A 22,995-nucleotide genomic window follows, 5' to 3' on the forward strand; every position below is an offset into this window, starting at 1 on the left:
ATTGATTCTCAGTATAAAATGATTTTTAAAGTTGTATCCGGAAGATTATTGCTAAACATATAAACGAAACGAAATATTAGTTATGCCTGTACTCATAAACTTCAAGCACTTCCCAAATAAAATTAGGACTTTTTAGGAAACGAAACAATCAGAAAAAACCCTCCTAAAGTACTTTTCTAAATCCGCTACTGATTATTTGTATAAATTGGTATTCAAGGTTGTGTCCGGAAAATTATTGCTAAATCACTTCACAGCTACAGTATAACAGAAATGTGGAAGTACGGTTTGACATATATTGAAAAACATACGCTTTGACGGATAAATAGAAAAACGGGCAAGTTTAACTTTTGCGCTAGAAGCTAGAGTACTAAAAGCTCTTAGAAATGAAACACGGATGACAAACTAGAGAAGAAAAAAGATGTCGATAACTCAAAAGTTAAAATAAAGTTAAATAGCCTCTAAAATCCCCCTCAAATACTACATTCTTCATGTTAGCTTTAATTCGTAAAACATGTGCTCCATCCATCTTAATGGTGAATTTCAGAGCGAAATATCACATTCAGGTCATGGAATTCTTATCTAACTATAGAATATACTATAAGAAAGCTATTTAGATAGAAAAATCATGAAGTTGAAAAAAGCCAAAATTTCCAAAATTCTCGTTTTTTTCCCAAAAAAGCCGGCTTTTTTGCATCTCTACTGAAAATTAACCAGACTGACAAACTACAGTGTTCACTTCAAAGTAATCCCCCTTTCACTCTTTGCAATGCCTCTATGAACTGCTAAAAGAATTTTGCTGGGATGTTCCGAAATTTCGTCGTTACGACCTCTTGGCAATCCCCTTCAGTTTAGGGAATAAAAATATTACAGGGAACAAAATTAGTGACTAGGTGGAGGTTGGTCCAGCTCCAATAATGATAACTTACTTGGAGCACTACCGTTATTCAAGAGAATAGTCTTCATCGGACTCCATAACATTCTTCTGTCTGTCAATCATTTGAATCCCCCGCTGACCGAAGTGAATAGTTTTGGGGACAAAGAACTGGATCACTGTTCGTATCACATCATCCTCATGTTGCAGTGTTTTCCAGGAAAGATGGATTTCTAGGTTTCGAGAAAGACAGTAGTCTGTTGGTGCAAGATCTGATGAAAATGCCGGGTGGAGATTTCTTTCCAGCCACATTCCTCGATCTTAGCACAAGTCCTTTTTGCAGTGTGTGAACACATGCTGTCACCATGGATAAGCACACTCTTGCGACGAGCCAAAGCAGGACGTTCTTTGAACAATGCAGTCCGTGGGCGTGCAAGCTGGTGGCAGTAGAAATCTGTATTGGTTGTCTGGCAAGAGGTTAAAATGGATTATCCTACGGATATTTCACCAAATAATCAGCATCACTTTGCATGGGTAGAGGTCCTGTTTTGGCACAGTTCCGTCGGCCTCCCTTTAGGTACCATTTGTAATGTTACGGTAGATAATCCACTTTTCATCACCTGTCATCATTCTGTCCAGAAATGGCTCACGTCTGTGCCAGGTAAGCAGGGAACTGCAGATGTCCACTCGCTGCTGCTTCTGTTGAGGCGTTAACGCATGGGGTACTCATTTACCAAGTTTCGACACGTACCCAAAGTTCTACAGATGACGATGACTGGTCGAATGGGTGACATGGAGTTCGCCGGACAGTTATTGGATTTGCCTTCACACTGCTCACAGGGCCTCGTTGTCCAGCTGCACAAGTCTTCCTTCTCGTGGCTTATTGATGAGGCTGGTATCCCCAGACCAAAACCTCTGGAACCAACTCTAGCACTTAAGCACAACCACAGCACCCTCATCATATAAGCCATTTATGTTTCGTAACACTGCGTTGGTTGAATGTTCCTCGTGAAATTCATACAGCATGACATGCAGTATGTGGTTCTCTGACACTGCCATGATCAAACAAAAGCCACAATTCCAAAACATAGACTAGACAGTTCTCTTTCTGTACACTGCTGAACAATGAAATGTCCTATATGACACAGCTATGGCACGTGGCGTCTACTTCACTATTTGCTTCTCAGATGACATCAGTTTAGCGATCATCGAAAAAATGACATACTTATGGAATGAACTGATATTTCCGTCATTCTTAAATTAAAATTGTATATGGATATCTTCTTAATTATCGTAATTTTATAATTGCATTTAATTTCAGATATAAAAACAATTCTATCAGTCTTTAAATGACTAGCATGTTTTAAAATACCTTAATATTTCTCTTCATAGAGGATTTTATTAGCATCGTATTGTTTTCATCTGTTTATCTACAGGCATCATCACTAATATAAGAAGAAATGGGATGTAATGAAACTGGACTATATAATGAAAAACTATTAAAAGAAAGTAAAGAAAGTATTATATTATTACTTAACTATTAAAAGAAAGTATTAAGAATGTAAAGAAACTGGATTATATAATGAAAAACTATTAAAATATTTCATTATATTATGTTGATCTCTGGCTTATCTTATAAAAATACCCCATATTTCTGTTTATGTTTTTGATAGTGTTTCAATTTTCTGAATGAGTTCATAAAATTAAAACTTCAGCGGTGTTAATGTGTATATGTATTTTTAAATGTAAGAGAAGTGATTTAATTGATTTTAGATTTTTACGATAAAATAAGCTTAAAGTGTACGTAATATGAACATTTTCTGTTTATTTCCAGTAATTTGTCTTATGGCAACTTCCAATGAATTTGGCCTAGATGCTGAATAGTTTATTATAATGTTCAAGATTCTGTTCAAGTAAAATTATAATTTTATTTTTACTTTTTCATTAAAGGAGTAATAAACATCATTTACTTAAAGACAGTAACTGTCGCAATTTTAATTTAATTGTTAAGGAGATAAGTGGAAATGCTTACTTTGTTTATTGTAATTGATGGAAAAGGTCCCAGAATAGATGGTTGAAACCGTACAGAAAAACTCCTATGAACACAATCAATGAATAGCATCAAACAAAATGTGCAATTGATTCCCATAATAGGATGTTAGAATTTAAATAGATTTTTGACATCTTACTTTCAGCTAAGAAGTACGTAATTGATAAAATAAATAATACATTCGTAACATATTTCTTAGCTGCAAACATCTCTGGAAATTTTGCCATTCTATTTCGCATTCTGCTTTAGAATACAGTTTCTTCAAGTATTAGTTTTGCTTTGTCTTTTAGATACTTAAAATAAGTACGTAGCGAACTTAGTTAGGAGTACTCTTAAAAATTTTGTAAAAATTTGGGTAATTTTTTAATAATGACAGTTACATTATTTATTCGCAATTCATGGTGTTTAATTGCAGATAGTCATGCAGTTACCAGAGCATAGAAAAAATGTGTTCCTTTATTTATGTTCATTCCTACAAGAAGTTCTATGTCACATGAATGAAAATGGACTGGATGCTAGGACACTAGGTATGTAGATCAATACATGAGTAGATTGTGTCCATATTTCAATTGCATGCTGATGTCAGAAGAGTCAGAATGATTTTGGTCGCTTTATTAAATTATTATTATTATTATTTACTGTGCGATATTGAGATAATTGTTAATTATAATCGAATGTGAAGCAAATAATGAAATAATGCATTTTTTCTGAAGAAAAATTACTTCAAAACTTATTTGGCTTTTAAGAATCTTGATAAGTAGTTAGATACTTTATGTTGAAGCACCCAAATAAAATAAGTATCGTTATTCAGATGCGAACTTTATGTGCAGTCAGTGAGATTATTTTTAATAACACTGAAACTACCTTTAGTAAGTGTGTGTGTATTATATATAGGTAAAAACTGTTAAGAATACGTTTGCATAGAATTCGTCAGTAAACTGATATCAGAATGGAAGTTGGGAGAAAGAAAACAGTTTCTAAATTCAGTATCATTTTCCTTTGGGGCTGCTTTTTTTTTTTTTTTTTTTTTTTTTTTTTTTTTTTTTTTTTTTTTTTAAATAAGAAACGAAAGTCATAATTTTTCACTTACAAAATTTAAAATCTTATGTACAAAAAAATCAGTTTGAAACATCACCAGAATATTATTTTTATTCATTTTCCTCGAAAAGCTTTACTCTGTGTACAATTGTTTTGAACTGAGGCGGTGAATTATATGACGAGCTGTGATCGCGCGAGGTATTTCAGGGCGTCTATTGGTCACGAAAGTCCCGAAATCAGAAAAGTCATGAAAGTTAAGAAAAAGTCACGAAATTTAGTTTTTGGGTCACGATTTTATTATCTGTACAAATATAAGTACAGACTGGAAAAGTTTGTTCTATAAAACGACAAAATTCACCTCCAAATATGTCTATGGTCGGCCTTTAGTTGCTACCAAATCGCGACCAAAGCGCACTTCTATTGCATGCATGAATATTCGGCCTAATTCACACCCAAATTTGCTCTTGAGAATGTTACGGTTTAGTAAGGTCACGAAAAGTCACAAAATTTCATTTGGAAATTTTAGTAGACACCCTATATTTAAACGTTTAAATCATATCAGATCAAAACTCGGGAAATGTAGTCAGTTAATATAAACGAATGTAGTACATTTTCCTGGACATAGATGTCTCGTGAATTCACTTTTATGAATTTTTGAACATGTTCATGCATTGGAGACTGCTTTAAGATATTTAAATGTAATTTCCGTGCGTACATCGGGGCATTTTAATCTGAATCTAATGGGTTAATATTTTTATTGAGTTAAAGCAAGGTCAATTGAAACCCGAATGTAAAATGTATAGTAAGAAATCAATTTAAAAAAGTATACTTGATATTGAAAAAAAAAATAACTTTTTAATTGTCCCACAGTAATTCCTTGTACACTAAAGGAGATGAATGATAAATGAAAGCGAGTGATGACGAAAGAATTGAAGCAATGAAAATATGGACAGAAAAGAGGAACCATCAAGAAACACACAGATACGATGTTGTCCACCAGAAAAATCTTATAACCTGGGATCGAACCAGAGACTTCTTGACCAAAGCTCATTGCTCTATCACTGAGTCACTATGTCCTCGTACACTTGGTAAAGAGGCAAGTATTAATTATAAAGGGAAGAAATAATTGAGGCTGCGAATAATGCACAGAATTATTAGAGGAATTAATAGTACAAAAGGGTAGAGAAATATGTTAAGTAGAAAGCGTGTGTCGTTTGTGGATGCTGGTTTTTGTAATTATTGCTCTGTTTTTGTTTCTTCATGCTATGTTTTTCTGCTTCAACATCTTCCATTAATATACAATAATAATTGGCAACAGATAAGGAAGAAATATCATCAATAAACTCCTAGGCAACACTATAATCCTGTCGCTATAGAACTTCTGTGGTCTCTGATCAAGAAATTGTGATACTTGGTTTTCACAGGTTTGTTTTGAAACTCACTTAACCCTTTAGCGTGCAGCTTTGCATATATGCAAAGTTTACTTTGAAATTGTATTGCACGATGTAGTTTCTGGTTCGGACATAAAAAAGCAGTTTTGCGTATCAGCTAAGATGTCCTTTCACAAATGAAGTTCTAAATTTTCCGCTAGACGTCATAGTAAGCCAGTGTTGGACTTTTTTTTTTTTTTTTTTATTTGCTGCACTCGGAGTTGTCATCGTTGTCATCTTTGAACTTTCTTTACTCGTTTAGATGGGCATGTTTTGAACTGTTGATTTTTTCTGTTTTAGACAGAAGTTTAATGAGTGCAAAAGTGCAAGTACGCTGACATTGGGCGCGTTTTATTGGTTCTATGTGGTTTTAGTGTACTTTGCAGATGTCAACGCGCAACTTTGCATTGACCTTATATGCACACACCATAAAATATCCCATAGACCCCATATTATTAGCATTATTATTTTTTAAAACAATTACCTTGTTTCTTATACCGAAACCACTCCAAATTTTAAAAGATCAGTCTGATCGGAAAAATGGCGCGTTAAAGGGTTAACACCATTCAGGAAATTCTGCAAAGACCGAAACAAATGATAGTCTGACGGTGCCAGGTCTGTGCTATACGGTTGATGCATTAAAACCTCCCAACCAAGTTCTCTCAGTTTCTAACGAGTTGTTAAAGATGTATGCGATCTGGCGTTGTCAACATGGTGTGCGACACGATTTCTGTTGACTAGTTTCGGCCTTTTCTTTTGAAGTGATAGGTAAACTTGTGGTAATTCTAACAGTACATGTCTGAGATTGTCATTCTTCCTGTTGGCAGCAGCTCGTGATGCACAATGCCCTTCCGATTCCACCAAACACACAATTTAACCTTGGGTGTCAGTGTGTGCTTTGATACAGACTGAATCTTTTCTTAGCTTCGACCTTGATCTGTTTCTCACGTTGTTTCTGTAGTTTATATCCACTTTCATCACTCCTGATCAACCGCTTCAGAAATGATTCGAGTTTGTTACGTTTCAATAGAGATTTGCAGATAGAAATTCGATCAAGTAAATGTTTTTGAGTCAGATCATGTGCCATCTAAACGTCGAGCTTCTTTCTGTAGCCAGCTTTCTCCATATGGTTTAACAGTGTTGTGGATGTTTAGGTTATTTGCAATATCACGACTGCTTACATGCCGGCAGGCGCACATCCAAAAATTTTTGTTGGGAGGGTTCCAAGTTTTGGTGGGGAGTCCAATACTACATTACGTAGTATTGAACAGGTATTATTCTACAGCCGAAAAGACAATAACTAATTCTCAATTCTTCCACCCATGTTCTCAGAAAAAAATATGATAGAACTATCATTATATTGCGAGCGGTGATAATGATTAGAAATAATGTAAGTAAAAGGCTAATAGTCACCGCAAGAAACAAACCTCATCACTAGGAAGCAGGGTGGATTGATTTAAATCAGTCTGATTTAAATCACGATTTTAATCAAGATTTAAATCACTTGATTTTTTTAATAAAAATCGTTGATTTAAATCGAATTCCGAAATGAATTAATTTAAAGTGAAACTAAGTAAAATCCCGTTTCTCTTCTGTTATTTCGATTATGGAAGATAATAATCATAATACAATGAGACTCAAATGTATGTAAGCACAGTATGAAAACGAGTATTATGTAGGGAACGATCAGGGAAAATCCCGTTTGAATGGGTTACGGGTGAACCCTGCTTTCTTTTTCTTCTCTTTGTAACACAGGGTTTTGAAATTTCTATTCCAAGGGGAAATCACCATGGACATTTAAGATGAAAACTCTTTTGTGTCTACGTCTATTTGTTTGTTTCCAGATAATATGGGCGTATTTAGAGGGGTCCGATCCCCTCTCCTAAACAAAAACAAAAAAAAAAAAAGATTTTAAAATTTTGGGCGAAATTTATGTACTAAATACATAGAAGTTCCTCGGGATACATATTTTGGATGCGTTAAAATATCGAATAATACTTTTGATAAAGTGGATACTTGACCCCATTGCAGAACATGCCGAGCTCTGCGATGTGATCGCAGAAAATTTGCCGCGCCTGTGCAGGAAAAATTGTCAGAGGAAATAAAATAGCCAACAGAAAAGTATAAAACCGTGCCTGCTATGTATAGATGTCTTAAAGGCACGGACAACTCGCATTTGAACTGCTTTTCACGTCACGTAAAGCATATTTTTCACGTCACAAGTGTTTCTTCTGTTGGAACTGATCTTGATTTTTTATTTTTTTTTTTTATTTTGGAATTCCTGCAGAAAATTTTTGACTTACAAAAGCTCATCGCATAAAGACAAAGAAAGTTCTGCCATAGGCTAATGTAGAGGATCAGAAAACGATATTCACGAAGTAATTAAATATAGACTAAAAGCAGGGAATTCGTGTTATTATTCAGTTCAAAATATTTTATCGTCGCGAATTGTGTCGAGGAATTTGAAGCTTTAAAATGTATAAAACGATAATTATGCCTGTTGTGCTGTATGGTTGTGAAACATGGTCGCTTACGCTGAGGGAAGAACGCAGACTGAAAGTATTTGAGAATAAAATTCTGAAACAATATTCGAAACCCAAAGGAACGGAAATGAGGAATGGCGAAAACTTCATGATGAGGAACTGCATAATTTATACCATTCACCAAACATTGTTAGGGTCATCAAATCTTGGAGGCTCAGGTGGGCAGGACATGTAGCGAGAATGGAAGAAAGTAGGACCCCTTTCAAAGTTTTAACTGGAAGTCCAATCGGAAAACCACCATTAGGAAGACCTAGGCACAGATGGGAGGACAATATTAAGATGGATCTCGCAGAAATAAGAATACAAAACAGAAACTGGATTCAGTTGACTAAGGATATAAGTCAGGAGAGCTTTTGTGAACATGGCATTGAACCTCCGGGTTCCATAGGTTATAGAGTGAGGTAGTTAATTTTAGGCGAAATTTATGTACTTTATAATTATTTCGTGCCGCTAGCTAGTTCCAATTGTTTAAAAATATGCCCCTGCCAAATATCAGTAACTTTCGTGAAAACAAAATGTCATGTTGATATGCATTGCTGTACTTTTTCCTTAATGCTTAAGAAACATTGTTTGGGATTGAAATAGGTTAACGATTGGGAATTAATTCAAAATTAAAACCCAATACTTTCACTTAAATGGCATAATTAACATTTAATACTAATTCCTAATGTTTTTTCTTCAGTTCGCGACTTGTATTATGCAAAGAAAAAGATTTGATTTAAATCAAAAAAATCGATTTAAATCAAAAAAATCAACAAAAATGATTTTTTTGAAAAAAATCATGATTTTTTTCCACCCTGCTAGGAAGTACTTTCGAAGAACATCGTCTTCATCGTTAGCCTAGGCACACTTCAAAAAGGATTTAAACCATAAAAATAATTTTAAAAATGTGCGAAGTAAAAATCTTGTCACAAGAATTAGACATATGTTAATAGTAATTCACTCTGTTTTTTCTTACAATAGTTATCAGGATTGGCATCACATCTCAAAGAAAATAACCACAACATTGTTGATTCATGTTTGATCGAAAAAACAAAAACAGCAACTGAACGAAAAATTAAAAAAAAAAAAAAAAACTTATTACATTCATAAGGAGAAACCGGCACTCAATTTAGATAAAGGTGACATAAATGCCATTTGGAGCAATGTTTTTGCTACTCATTTTCGCCATTTGGAAGATAATAAAAAAAGAAAAAACAGTAAACAACAGTGAACAGTGACAAGTGAATTACTATTAACATACGTCTAATTCTAGTGACAAGAAGATTTTTACTTCGCACTTTTTTAAAATTCTTTTTATGGTTTAAATCCTTTTTGAAGTGTGTCTAGGCTGACGATGAAGACGATGTTCTTCGAAAGTATTCCTAGTGATGAGGTTTGTTTCTTGCGGTGACTATTAGCCTTTACTTACATTATTTCTAATGATAGAACTAGATTGTTTTTATAACAAAAAGATTACAGATGTGTAAGATCAAGTTTTTCTGCTACATTAATCATTTCCCTGTTAAACAAGTATAGTTTTATTGAGAAAGTGTACAAATGTGTGATGAATTGGGAAGTTTTGAAATGGTCCGGACCCGCTGCATCCCCCGCCCCTTATGGGTGCGCCCCTGCATGCGGCCTTGCTCTACTTTTGCCATCATATCATCCACTTTTTTTGTGATTGGTCGCCCATTGGACATCGAAATTTCCAGAACGAGAGCGATTGAACCATATTTTGGCTGTTACTTTTGATAACTTATCTTGCCCATAAACAGCACAAATTTCTTCACGAGCCTACACAGCATTTGCGCCTTCATCGAACTAAAATTATAAAATGTAATGCAGTTTTGCGGAGAGTTCACCCATCTTAACGACACAATACCTTATTGTCACAATACAATATGGTATTAAAACACCTTTTGCAATGTAGGCCTGCTAGATTTAGCTGTCGAATGACGTTAGGGCTGACCCGCTGCAGCTCATACTTTGAGATTTGGAACAGCTATAATATAAGAAATATTAAGAAATACAGTTTTACTGTTTTAAAGATTTATTCGCGGTAGGTACTTACATTAGGAACATTGCTAAATGTTTGGAAGTTGTCCTGTGTTTAGAAAGCAAATTGGAAATTATGCGTTTAGCGTTGTATTGAGAAAACTACATTACAAAACAAATAACATGCGACAATTAAGTTAAAATATAGACATTAGAAACATACATTTTCTTCTTATGAATGTTTGTATCTATTTTTATGACAATGTACTTAGTATTCCTTTATTTATTTATTTATTTATTTATTTATTGTATTATTATTTTTTTTAGCTACCCTGTTCGGTGGTATTTTTCTTCGTGATCCACCACGAAGTAGAGGCGATAATTCGACAAGAGGGAGAACAAATCAACAAGCAATAGATAGGAAGAAAGGCAACTTTGTGTACCATTTTTTAGTGAATGATCAAAGTGATTTCATACTTGGTCGTTGAAATGTGCAGTTTGATATTGTAAAAAAGTAATAAATATCTTAGTGATAGTTTTGTTCTTGTACATAAGAGATAAACTTCTATCGAATATGAACAATTTACTGTATTTATTATAAAGAGAAAAAAGTAAGTATAGTCTTTAAGTAAAAAGTTCAATAATATTGATGGGTTATCTCGTATTCGTCGTTCAAATCATGCCAAAGATTTCATTACCATGTCGTTATTTCACAAGCTAGTAATGTATTGTACTGAGTATTATTTTTAAGGATTTTCAGTAATTAATACAAAATACATCACTTCTCCTGTTCTCTCTCTCTCTCTCAATATTTTTTTAGGGATTCTGAATATATTTACTTATCCATCATGAACAGTTATCCTTGTATCTGTATATATTTGTAAATCCAGTTCTTGTGTTCATACATGTATAAATGCAGTTATTAAATCATTGAAATTATTAATAGTGACAATGAATGTCATTATTAAACATATGTAATTTCTTAAAGTAAAATTCAACTTTAGACCACCAGTATTGTATATTATTTACAACCTTATCATATAATACAAGTAATCGCTCTGAAAAGATTTATTAAACCAACAGTTAATTTGTCAAAGTAATGCCCTAAAAGAAACTTTCTTTGAAAAATAGAAGTTTACTTTGGAAATTGATGGCACGAAATTCAGCCAGGAAGATTTTGGGGTGAGCTTCTTGGACTGGTGGTGATATTATGATTATTATTATTCAATATAAATTTACTGCTTATTACGTGGGCAAGGTAAAAAGTTCTGTCTTGCACAGAAATGGCGGTAATATCAATAAAATGTTAATATTGTTATGTTCGTACATGTAACGAAAGTCAAGTGTCAAACCTGATCTTCCAAATAGTTTCGTTTATACGGCTTTTGAAAGTAGATGTGTTGTATGTTTCGTTCAAATGGACAAACTAGAATACCGTGTCATCATAAAATTCTTTGTTTTGGACGGTTTATCGCCAACGAAAGTTCATCCATATTTGGTTGATGTTCGTAAAAAGTGTTTTCATTTCTGAATTTATACGTGGCCGTATTTCTTTAGGAGATGATCCACACGAAGAATGTCCCAAAACTGTAACTAATGAAAACATCAAGAGAATGCACAATATGGTATTGGACTATTGACGATTAATGCTGTATATAATAATACACTGATACATAAAGAGTGAAAAAATTATGACTGAACCGGGACTCAAACTCGGGATCTTCGGCATATCGTGTCGATGTGTTAACCACTACGTATCGGGTCAGCTTCCTAAACAGCCATACATTCCCTCTTGAAGTCAGTGCTCAGTCTGTCAGATCGCACCTATAGAGGAATTGGTGTTAAAAATCGGATTTTCCTCCATTTTTCATTATAACTATAAAATACCTGACGCCATAGCCATATCAGAAAAAGGAGTACTGTACATAGTTATGTTTATGGGTAGTTTTTTTTTTTTTTTTTTTTTTTTTTTTTTTTTTGTAATGTAGAAATTATTTTTATTGATTATCTTGCAGTGGATAAAACAATAACTAGCCAATACCATGTAAGTCTTCCAAACCAACCAGATGAAAAAATACGTTGGAAGAGGCCTGGATTACAAAGGAAAAAGAATCAGGACAATGCATCTGTCCACAAAGGTGCTTTGGTAATTGGGAAACTGAGGGACTTGAAGTGTAAACATCCACCTTGTTCACCAGACTTTGCACCCTGTGATTTCTACTTATTCCCACGTCTAAAAATAAATAAATAAAATAAATGTGACTGGAAAATGTTTTGAGACTACTGAAGAGATTATAGCAGCCATAGATGGATATTTAGCAGACCTTACAGAACCACAGTTCAGGGGTGGGATTTACTCATTGGAAAAATGTTAGACAAATTGCATTTACTTAAAAGGGAACTGAATAGTAAAGTAAGTGCTTTCTGACCTAAGAAACTCAGTCTTTCGCTGCATTGTGCAGAACCTTTCGCGTTATCTTTGTAGGACACTGTAGTTCCAATATAAGTTAACTTGACGAAAAGTAAAATATGGAGTGGTAATATGTCAACATCAGTTCTTCAAATCTTCATTTGATTCGCATCGTACAAAGACTAAATTCACGTAGACGAAATGTAAAGGTCACGATAACGCACAAGCGGAGTGCAGAAGTATAAAAGGTGCACCACTGGAGACAGTAGTGTATGATGTGTGTGCTAGCAAAGTGTAATGGCACCGAAAGTAAATCGATCCTGGGAAGACTAATTTGTAGCCCTTTTCGATGTACCTTCAGTTGTTCCAGCTTAGTTAAACAGTGCCACGAACACAGATTTGCTATTGAATACTCCAATGTGAATGCCATAGTGCGACGATATGCCTGCATTTCCTATCTGCATCATCGACTAATCCATGTCCGAAATGAACCCAGTGAAGTTGACATCACTCGTGCTGCACTGAATTAAAGCACTGACGTGATCAAAGAAACCATCCACACAGCGTGATATTATCACTAGTTCCGTGTGTCCCAAACCAACCATCTACCATGCTGTTCACAAAAAGTTACGTCCGTAAGATGTTCTGGAAGCCAGTCAGGTTGTTCAACGGAAAACCTATAAGGGATTTCTCCTGGTTCGTATCTAACTTAATCTTCAAAATAATTCAAAACGCTTTTAACACTTTCTTAACTGGTTTTTAATAATTAACCATGAGAAGCGTACATAATCAACTTTCTGCATATACGACAAGATGTCTACACCTTTATACACACTTATTTACTCGACAAGATGTCTACGTACATGTACACCTTGTCTCAAAAAGGTAGAGCGCATTCTTTACTGGTGTTTTGAGGCAATAATTTTCTAAGTCCAGCTTCGGGTATCTTCGGGAAAAAGTAAGCCAGGTTCGAACCTCCAAGCCAGCCTTTGCAATCGGGAAAAAGTTTGCAGATGTGTTTTTCTTCTTTTAAATATAATAAGACTTGTTACCAAGTGTTTAAAAAAGCAACATTGATTGAAATACTTAATGATACAATATTTCGAAACCTTTTTTTTTTAATGTTAGCACATGCTTGTTTGTCATTTAGCTCTCCATACGTAATGGAACATTTAAATACGTTAAGGAATCTTTCCATATGTAAAAGAATGCTCAAAGTTAAGAAATAGAACATAATTATCGCCTGAGTACTAAAATAAAAGTCAAAGTAGAACAGAAACAGCGTTTGTAATGGATATGAATGTCATAATTATCTTGAGATCCGTTATGCCTCGCTAGAAGGTTGTGTTAGCTCATTGGTAAGCTGTCGGATTTCAAATCATAAGGTTGAGGGTTCGAATCCCGTCTAGGCTAATCCTTTTTTTTAAATTATATTTTCCGCAATGCATGAAAAATTATATAAAATAATTACATTAGAATACATAAGTTGTGTATATATAACATAATCATTGCAGAACATAGTAATTATTATGTTTAAAATATAACATCTGAGATAATTTTCACAGTAGGTCGGTATTATATATGAGGATGTAAATACAAGTTAAGAAACTCGTTCAATAGCAATAAATAAATCATGTAGTGTATTTATTTGCAGCTATTTGTCATATAGAGGGTAATCCTCAACATTCATAATACAGAATGTCATTTATGTTCTTGAAAAGTTATTCGATGCATAAACAGAAGGTATAAACAGAGAATCCAAAGTCGGAACGCTCGCAAAAAAAATTCATGAACCCCAAAGGTCACGTGAGCAGACTGGAATTGTCCTTATGAAGCATGCCACAGCAGAAAGTCTTTACATAGATTTTCAATTCAATTCCTGATATATGCTTTTGCAATGTGGAGGTGGTGATGCCTTGAGTCGGCCTCTCTCGCTCGCTCGCTCACTCTCTATTTATACAGAATATAAAAGTGGATTTATGTGTGTATTTCAACATAATTCTGATATATCTAGAGCAATTTTAACTATATTTCTTACAGTCTGGAAAAAGAGTACTGTCGGGATACATATCAAAAATGCTAGAAACGGGTCGATATTAGTATCGAATCTATAGTTTCGTGGTCGCTTAGGTGAATAGTTCTACTTTCAATTCAAGTCCAATTAAGCTTCCATTAGCACCCAGGGTGGTTACGTAGCGACATAAAGATATCGAAATCATTCGATATTAGAATCGAATCGTAAGTTTTCAGCGCCGCTAACAGTGCAGCATTTCCCATTAGTCCACATTAGTCCACATTTCACATTAGTCCCATTGCCTAGAGGGCAACATATTTGCAGAGTGCAAAGTTTAAAACTTGAATAATATTTTAATTTTTTCCGTATGAAAAAGTTATAAATCAAGAGCAAATATACTATTTCACGAACAATCCTCTTTTACTATTCTAATATGTTTAATAATAGCGTAAGAAATCTAATAGTAATTCAGAACATGTTTCACAGTTGTTATTTTTTGTTACATAGTTGTAGCTGTAGCATGTAGTGAGTGGAATTTAACTGTAATAAATTCACTAATTAACCATATTCGAATTAAGTTTTATTTTTAAGTTCGGGATGAAGGGGTGGAGAAATATGTAGTTATTGGGGGCACCGAGCTTTTCTACATTTTACTTTCAAGATCTCCATTTTTCTTTTGTCATTTGTTCCTAATAAAAAAAAGTTCAGTCACTTTTGGATTGTCATAGGATAGTAGGAGTTGGATTTTGGGATGCAGCCTGTGAGATTCTAGAGGAGCTAACTGCTTGAAAAAATATTTTTGAATCATCTGTAACATATGAAATAAGGATATGTATCATAAAAAATTGAAAGTAACTATGTCTGCGTAATCATCACGGTCAAATTGCAAAGTCAAATGAATTGACGTTTGGTATATAATCAGGCTCCATTCCCAACTGGGAAGTTACCATACGCGTGTCACTTTCATTATAATACATATCCTTAGGGGGAGTAGAAGTCCGAATTTTTGCGAAAAATTTAGTATCTTACAAGCCGTTCAACTGAGAGCTGAAATTCAACATATAACTCTTTATTAAAAATAAAGAAAATATGTCCTGGCATTTTTTAAAATTATCTTTTATGGGCGGGGGGACGGGGGTGCATTTTCTATATATTGGAAATTGGTAGTGGGTTGATTTGTAAAAATAATCGAAAACAATTGATATTAGTTGAGAAACAAATTGAGTAATGCATACTAAAGTTCTTTTTGAATTTTATACCCACTGCTTTCTATTTATAATTGCTGAAGCTGGTGTTTAATGTATGGAGCGTTCCGAGCATAAGGCAATCAAGCCATAAAGTTAGAGAAAAATGTCCATAAAATTTGTAACATGGGCATTTTCAATTAGTACGGCATGCTTAATTATATAGAAAATTAGTTTCTCTCTCTCTCTCTCTCTTTTTTTTTTTTTTTTTTTTTTTTTTTTTTTTTACGTTGGTCTACTTTTCCTTGATTTGAAACTTTCAAATTTCACCCTATTTTCTACTGAAATGTGTCTGTAAGGCAACAAAGAAATAATTATATATGATAAATTTAAATTCATTTTAATTTGGAAGATGAGAAACACTTTGCCATTATATATCGTAAAGGTCAGACCCACCAGTATTGTAACAGAGAGGTGCTTGAGCCATTGACGGTAGAAATTCAAACTCCGATAAGTGATAATTTCACAGTCTTGTTTTATTACAAGTGTAACCTCTTTAATCAATGGAGAGGAGGACGTGGGCCATCGGTCAGAGTTGATGTCGATGGGTTTTGGTGGGTCGGAGTTGGTCGCAATGGTTCAGAGTGGTTCATAGTTGGTGGTGGGTCAGAGTGGATCACGATGGTTGATGGGTCAGAGTGGGCCAATGGGGCATTTGGGTGGTGGGTGATAGTGGGTCATGGTGGGTCGTGGATCAAATTTTCATTGACCCACACCATCTCTGGTTAAAATTGTACTAAAGATAAGAGGCACCGAAGATGCATGTCGGCTATTATGCTCAAATTTTGCTCATGGATAGTACTCCACCAGGAAGCAATAAATCTGAAACGGTTCACGGTATCACCTTCTAGAACTCGAAATGTAGGGGTTTGTCTGATTGGCTAAATTAAGACGTCAATGATTTATCCTTCAACAACCAAGCCTTTTATGATCGTTTCCGTGGGGAAGTCAGGAGAACACGTGCCTAGTAATCGTAATATTGATAGTTTGCGTCCACCCCGGGTATTTGTTTTGTGTTTTTTTGATTCACCTAAATATAAACAAATCACACATATAGGCATTTTGACATATTTTGGGAGAGTAATTTTGTGGTTCGTTGGCGTTTCATCGCGTCTCTGCTGCTGGTGGTAAAGTTCAAAATGGAACTTGGGCCACCACGGATCGTCGCTGCGGGGCCACCAATTTCTGGCGAGAGGTCAATAGTTGACCATCTGTAGTCCACCGACGCTTACAGCTTAGAGTAATGAACGATATCTTTGCCTTGTAGAGTTCATGACTACCGACGTCGGCAGTCAACTAGCTTTTAGTATTCCTTTACTAACCATCTATTGTTCATGTTTGTACACGGTGTTGTCATAATAATAATAATAATAATAATAATAATAATAATAATAATAATAATAATAATAATAATAATTATTATTATTATTATTATTATTATTATTATTATTATTATTATTATTATTATTTGTAGTAACAGTAGTATAATTGATGATAGAATAAATATTGTCTATGTATTGTCTAGGTAGGACTACACACAGGATTTGGCTCGTTTTGGTTCGACTTGACTCTAATCCGAGTCGAGTTGGAAGATATTTTTCGCGCCGAGTCCAAGAGTAGACCTCAAAGATGTCTGTTTCGAGTCGAGTCGAGTTTCAAAGAAAAGTCGTTCGTGCCCATCCCTACTAATGAGAGCTTAATCGGAGTTAAGCGAAATTGAAAGTCTCACTATTTATCTAAGCGACCCCGAAAACTATGAATCTAATATCGATCATTTTCTAGCAATCTTTTATATGTATCCCCCTCCCATTCACCATAGGTAACCCGACAGCAATCTTTTTGAAACTATAAGAAATGTGGTTAAAATTACTCTAGACCAGTGGTTCTCAATCTAATTCCTATCACGATCCCCTTTTATCACACGCTCTTGCCAGCGACCCTTTTATAATTTGTTTTATAATAAGCTTGTGTGAGATTTTTAACATACCTATTTCTATAATAGTAGAATCCATTTTTTTGTTTATAGTGAACAGTGCCATGGAAAATCAGTGCCCGGGGCGAGAGTATAGTACGATGTCACCGTATATATGAGTGACGTCGACAGACTAGCTACGAAGTACCACCATGGTTGGCACGAAGCTCAATAACATTTTCAAAATAAGCCCTACCTTTCCTTAATTTTGAGCACATTTTATTACGTTTTTCCTTCTATTTTACACATGTGCACATGTACTTTCCTAACATGAGTAACACACTTCCTCCGAAATGTGTGGCCCCTTTTTTCGGCGCCCCGCACTGACAGTGGATACAGTAACTGTAATATCTATATTCCCAATGACGAAGGTGCTGGTTCAAGATGGATGTTAAACTCCTTCATTGAAGAGGCCATTAACGTATCCGATCTAAGCCCACAACTTCTTGACCAAATAATAGAATGATCATGCTACAAGTCTTTGCAACTGGTTTTTTGTAACGAAGACTTGGACAAGTTCTGCCTGATGAGGAGAGAAGAATATCCTGGTCTGGGGATTGCTGCTTTAAAAGTAATAATTCCATTTGCTATATCGTACTTGTGCGAAAGTGTGTTTTTTTTATGGTAAACATAAAAACAAAGATAAGAAATCGCTTATCAGTTGAAAATGGTTTGATAATGTTCGTCATGAAGATTGAACCGGACATTGCTGCACTAGTGAAATTACACCATGCTTAGGTATCTCATTAGGTTTTAACTTTAATTGTATTTCAATGTGCAGGTTTTGTTGCATGTGTATTTTTCTAGTATTTCTATATACAGTTCTCATTAGTTTTATATCATACCTCTTTGATTTAAATTCATTTTTAAACAACTCTACTAACTAACTAACTCTATGGCCTATGGAACCCGGAGGTTCAATGCCGCGTTCACAAAAGCTCTACACTGACTTCTATCCTTAGCCAATTGGATCCAGCTTCTACTTTGTATTCTTATCTCAGCGAGATCCATCTTAATATTGTCCTCCCATCTGCGCCTAGGTCTTCCTAATGGTCGTTTTCCGATTGGTCTTCCAGTCAAGATTTTGAAAGCGTTTCTACTTTCTTCCATTCTACCTACATGACCTGCCCACCTAAGCTTCCTAGACTTGGCGACCCTAACAATGTTGGGTAAACCGTATAAATTATGTAGTTCCTCGTTATGAAGTTTCCGCCATTCCCCATTCCCGTTCCTCTTGGGTCCGAATATTCGTCTAAGGATCTTGTTCTCAAATACTTTCAGTCTATGTTCTTCCCTCAGAGTAAGCGACCATGTTTCGCAACCATACAGAACAACAGGCATGATTATCGTTTTGTATATTTTAAGCTTCAAATTTCTCGACAGAATTCGCGACGACAAGAGACTTTGAACCGAATAGTAACACGAATTCTACACCCTTTGAAAATGTTCAGTAGACTTATTTTTTATTGTTCTTTACAGTGTGTATAAAAAATAAAAGTATGCTTATCAGAACAAAATTAAAAATATTTAAAAATAATTTCTGGTATTAGATTCTAACTATATTTATCTCTTCCGCCTATCTTCGCGATCCCCTAGGGGCCGCGACTCCCAGGTTGAGAAACCCTGCTCTAGGCATGCATGAGTTATGTTGGAACATACATACATACACTTTTATGTGTATAAATGCAGATAAGAGAGAGTTGAGAGAGAGCGATTAAGGAATTGCCGCTCTCAATCTCTTCACTTTACTTTTGCGATTCGCGAATTTCTTGCGTGACAGTTTGGGGTCAGCTAGTTTTTTGTCTTGGACCACGATCCGATTTTCGATATGCTCTACCTAAATGCTGTAATGCGAATATTGAGAAGTTATCTGCGATGAAAGTAGCTGCAAATAAATACATTACATAACTTATTTATTGCTATTACACGATTTTTTAAATTTGTATTCAATATTCACACATAACACACCGACGTTCTGTCAATACCTCAGATGTTATATTTTAAAGATAAGAATTACTTATGTCGTGAAATGATATGAATATATATATTCAACTGATATATACAACTGATGATATGAATATATATATATTCAACTGATATATACAACTGATGAATTGTAATGTAACTATTTTACATAATTTTCATGCATTGAGGAAAGTAAAATATCATAAAAGAATTTCACCTGAACGGGTATCGAACTCACGATTTAAGCGCTCGGTGGTGTACCACTGAGCTAATATGACCGCTTTTCGGAAGCTGCTTCTGAAATATAACTGAGCTCATACGTAAATGCTCTTTTCCGTATGGAAATCACAATGACGAAACGAGAGTGTGAATACATAGTCTCGAAATATTGTATCATTAAGTATTTCAATGTTACTTTTTTCTACACTTAATACCATTTGAACATGTCTTATTATATTTAACAGAAGGAAAAACATATCTGTACATCGTTTCCCGATTACTAAGGTTGGCTTTGGAGGTTCGAACCAGCAGCTTTAGTTTACTGTTTTCCGAAGATACCCGAAGTTGGACTTCGAAAGTGTTTGTCTCAAAACAGCTATCATCATATCGCTCAATCTGTTTGGTATATGGTATATGTTTTCATACGTGTAAAGTCAGTATAACAATTCATTCTTTAAACAGCTTTTCGTATGTATTAAAATTCCTTTATAAAAACTGTTTTTAATATTATTATTACGGCGCACCATTTTCAGATTTCTTTCGCGAGTCGTTGACCAAGTCGTTCCCCACCACAATAGGCGTGTCGTGCAAGTAACCAATCACACGTCAGGTACTAGCTTTTACCTATTGCTTTCTTCTCACAGCTCAGAACATTGGTAACTATGGATAGACGTACAGCAGTAATTACTTTATGGGAGTTGGAAGGTTATTCTGCAACTGCAGCTAGCAGGCGAGTAGGTGTCCCGGCCTCTACAGGAAGGCGATGGATTCGGAAATATGGTGCTACAGGTCAGACTGATAATTTACGATCTCCTGGTCGTCCGCATGTGTCAACCGAAGCCCAAGATGCGAGATTAGTAAACGAAGCCCGGTTAGACCCACTAAGGACGTCTAGACAGCTAAGGGAAGTTTCTCTCTTTCCTGGTAGTAAGCATACAGCTCTGCGAAGGCTTCGTCATGCTGGGTTACGTGGCCGTGTTGCTGCCGTGAAGGAAAAACTCTCAGGCGACCACAAAATTTACCGTCTCGCGTTTGCACAGGCGAATGTGGGTCTCAATTGGGAAAACGTAGTTTTCTCAGATGAATCCATATTCACAACATCAAAGGAGGGACGCCGTTTTGTGTATCGTCCGAGAGGCACCCGATATGACCATGGATATGTGGCTGCTTGCAATCGCAGTGGCCATGTATCTATTTTATGTTGGGGTTGGATTTCCAGTCGCGGAGCAGGACAGCTTCATAGAATTGAAGGACATCTGGACAATGCTCAGTACTTAGACATTATCAGTAATATCATGGTGCTATCTGTACGAGTATTTCAGCCTGATGGTGTAATTCAGTTCCAGCAATACCAGTCGCCAATACATACTTCCCGTGTGATTCAGGAATGGTTCGCAGGGCATCCTGAGATTGATTTAATCGACTGGCCGCTCGTGGAGCAGACCTCAATCTCATGGAAAATATGTGGGCAGAAGTGAAGCGTACTCTAAGGGAAAGTTGACCTGAGGCAGATCCACCAAGAACTCAGGATGACCTGTGGCATCTTGTTTCCGAAGCATGGCTGGAGGTAGGGGAAGGAGATAGATTTGTCACCCATGTAATAGATTCCATGCCCAGAAGAATGGAGCGTGTAATAAATTCAGAAGGGTCTTGGACACAATATTAATGTCCCAGCCTTAACTCCCGAAAACAGCCCTTTTCAGGGCTACCTAAACGCTTCTGAAAATATTTCTAGAAGTAAACCACTCCTTGTATCCGATTTCTGTGCAATCCTACCAACAAAAGAATGATAATTAGCTGTAGGCTTTGAACTCAAGACCTCTTTATTGGCAAGTCCGTACTCTACCAGTGAGCTAACATGAACACGCAAACCCAATCTGAAGAAACACGATTTTCAATTTCTGGTATTCGATGACAATGATCCTCATATACTTGGCAAATGTTGTATTCAACTTGGGATATTCCGCAACACACATACACACACACATAAACAAAGCGAAAGAGAGAGAGAGAGAGAGAGAGAGATGAATACACAAAAGCATATTCAACGTATTCGAATGAGACTCTAAGTAACGACATTCCGTTCTAAAGAGAATTTGTGTTTCTTCCCGTGACGTTAAGGGGATCGGGAAAAGTTATGTATCTTGAAGCAGGATACGACTTTGGATACTCTGTTTATACACTTTCTATATCCGTAGGAATATATTGTATTTCACGAATGTAAATGACATGCTGTAATGAGAATATTGAGAAGTTACATCTGTATGACAAATAGATGCAAATAAATACACTACATAACTTATTTATTGCTATTAAATGATTTTCCTAACTTGTATTTACATCCTCATATATAATACCGACCTACTGTGAAAATTATCTCAGATGTTATATTTTAAACATAATAATTACTATGTTCTGCAATGATTATGTTATATATACACAACTTATGTATTCTAATGTAATTATTTTATATAATTTTTCATGCATTGCGGAAAATATAATTTTAAAAAAAGGATTAGCCTAGACGGGATTCGAACCCTCAACCTTATGATTTAAAATCCGACAGCTTACCAATGAGCTAACACAACCTTCTAGCGAGGTGTAACGGATCTCAAGATAATTATGACATTCATATCCATTACAAACGCTGTTTCTGTTCTACTTTGACTTTTATTTTAGTACTCAGGCGATAATTATGTTCTATTTCTTAACTTTGAGCATTCTTTTACATATGGAAAGATTCCTTAACGTATTTAAATGTTCCATTACGTATGGAGAGCTAAATGACAAACAAGCATGTGCTAACATTAAAAAAAAAAAAGGTTTCGAAATATTGTATCATTAAGTATTTCAATCAATGTTGCTTTTTTAAACACTTGGTAACAAGTCTTATTATATTTAAAAGAAGAAAAACACATCTGCAAACTTTTTCCCGATTGCAAAGGCTGGCTTGGAGGTTCGAACCTGGCTTACTTTTTCCCGAAGATACCCGAAGCTGGACTTAGAAAATTTTTGCCTCAAAATACCAGTAAAGAATGCGCTCAACCTTTTTGAGACAAGGTGTACATTTATTTACGACGTTGCTATAGTAACAACAACTCTCTTTTTAGTTACCGATTACACAAATAATATCTCAAAATCTCTATATGTCTTTCTTTTCTTTATACATAATATTGCTCATATAATTCGCCTCTGATCCCTTTCTGTAAATTGGCACAGATTGTTAATATTACATACAACATTATCGTTGTAAACCAACTGC

The 22,995-nt window shown here is 35.2% G+C and overlaps 1 protein-coding gene across 1 annotated transcript in view; it reads left to right on the forward strand.

Annotated features, from left to right (window-relative positions):
- Positions 1 to 10,920, forward strand: part of LOC145661587 (type II inositol 1,4,5-trisphosphate 5-phosphatase-like) — a gene marked incomplete at its 5' end in the record, with an annotated part of 34,177 nt that extends 23,257 nt beyond the window's left edge. Inside the window, 2 exon segments of the mRNA XM_081726906.1 lie at positions 3,337 to 3,448; positions 10,237 to 10,920. Of these exon segments, the coding sequence (XP_081583032.1) occupies positions 3,337 to 3,448; positions 10,237 to 10,397 (273 nt within the window).
- Between the last annotated feature and the right edge of the window lie 12,075 nt (positions 10,921 to 22,995).

Source organism: Thermobia domestica, chromosome 1 (genome assembly GCF_964235325.1).
Source record: "Thermobia domestica chromosome 1, izTheDome1.hap1.1, whole genome shotgun sequence".
Taxonomy (NCBI): domain Eukaryota; kingdom Metazoa; phylum Arthropoda; class Insecta; order Zygentoma; family Lepismatidae; genus Thermobia; species Thermobia domestica.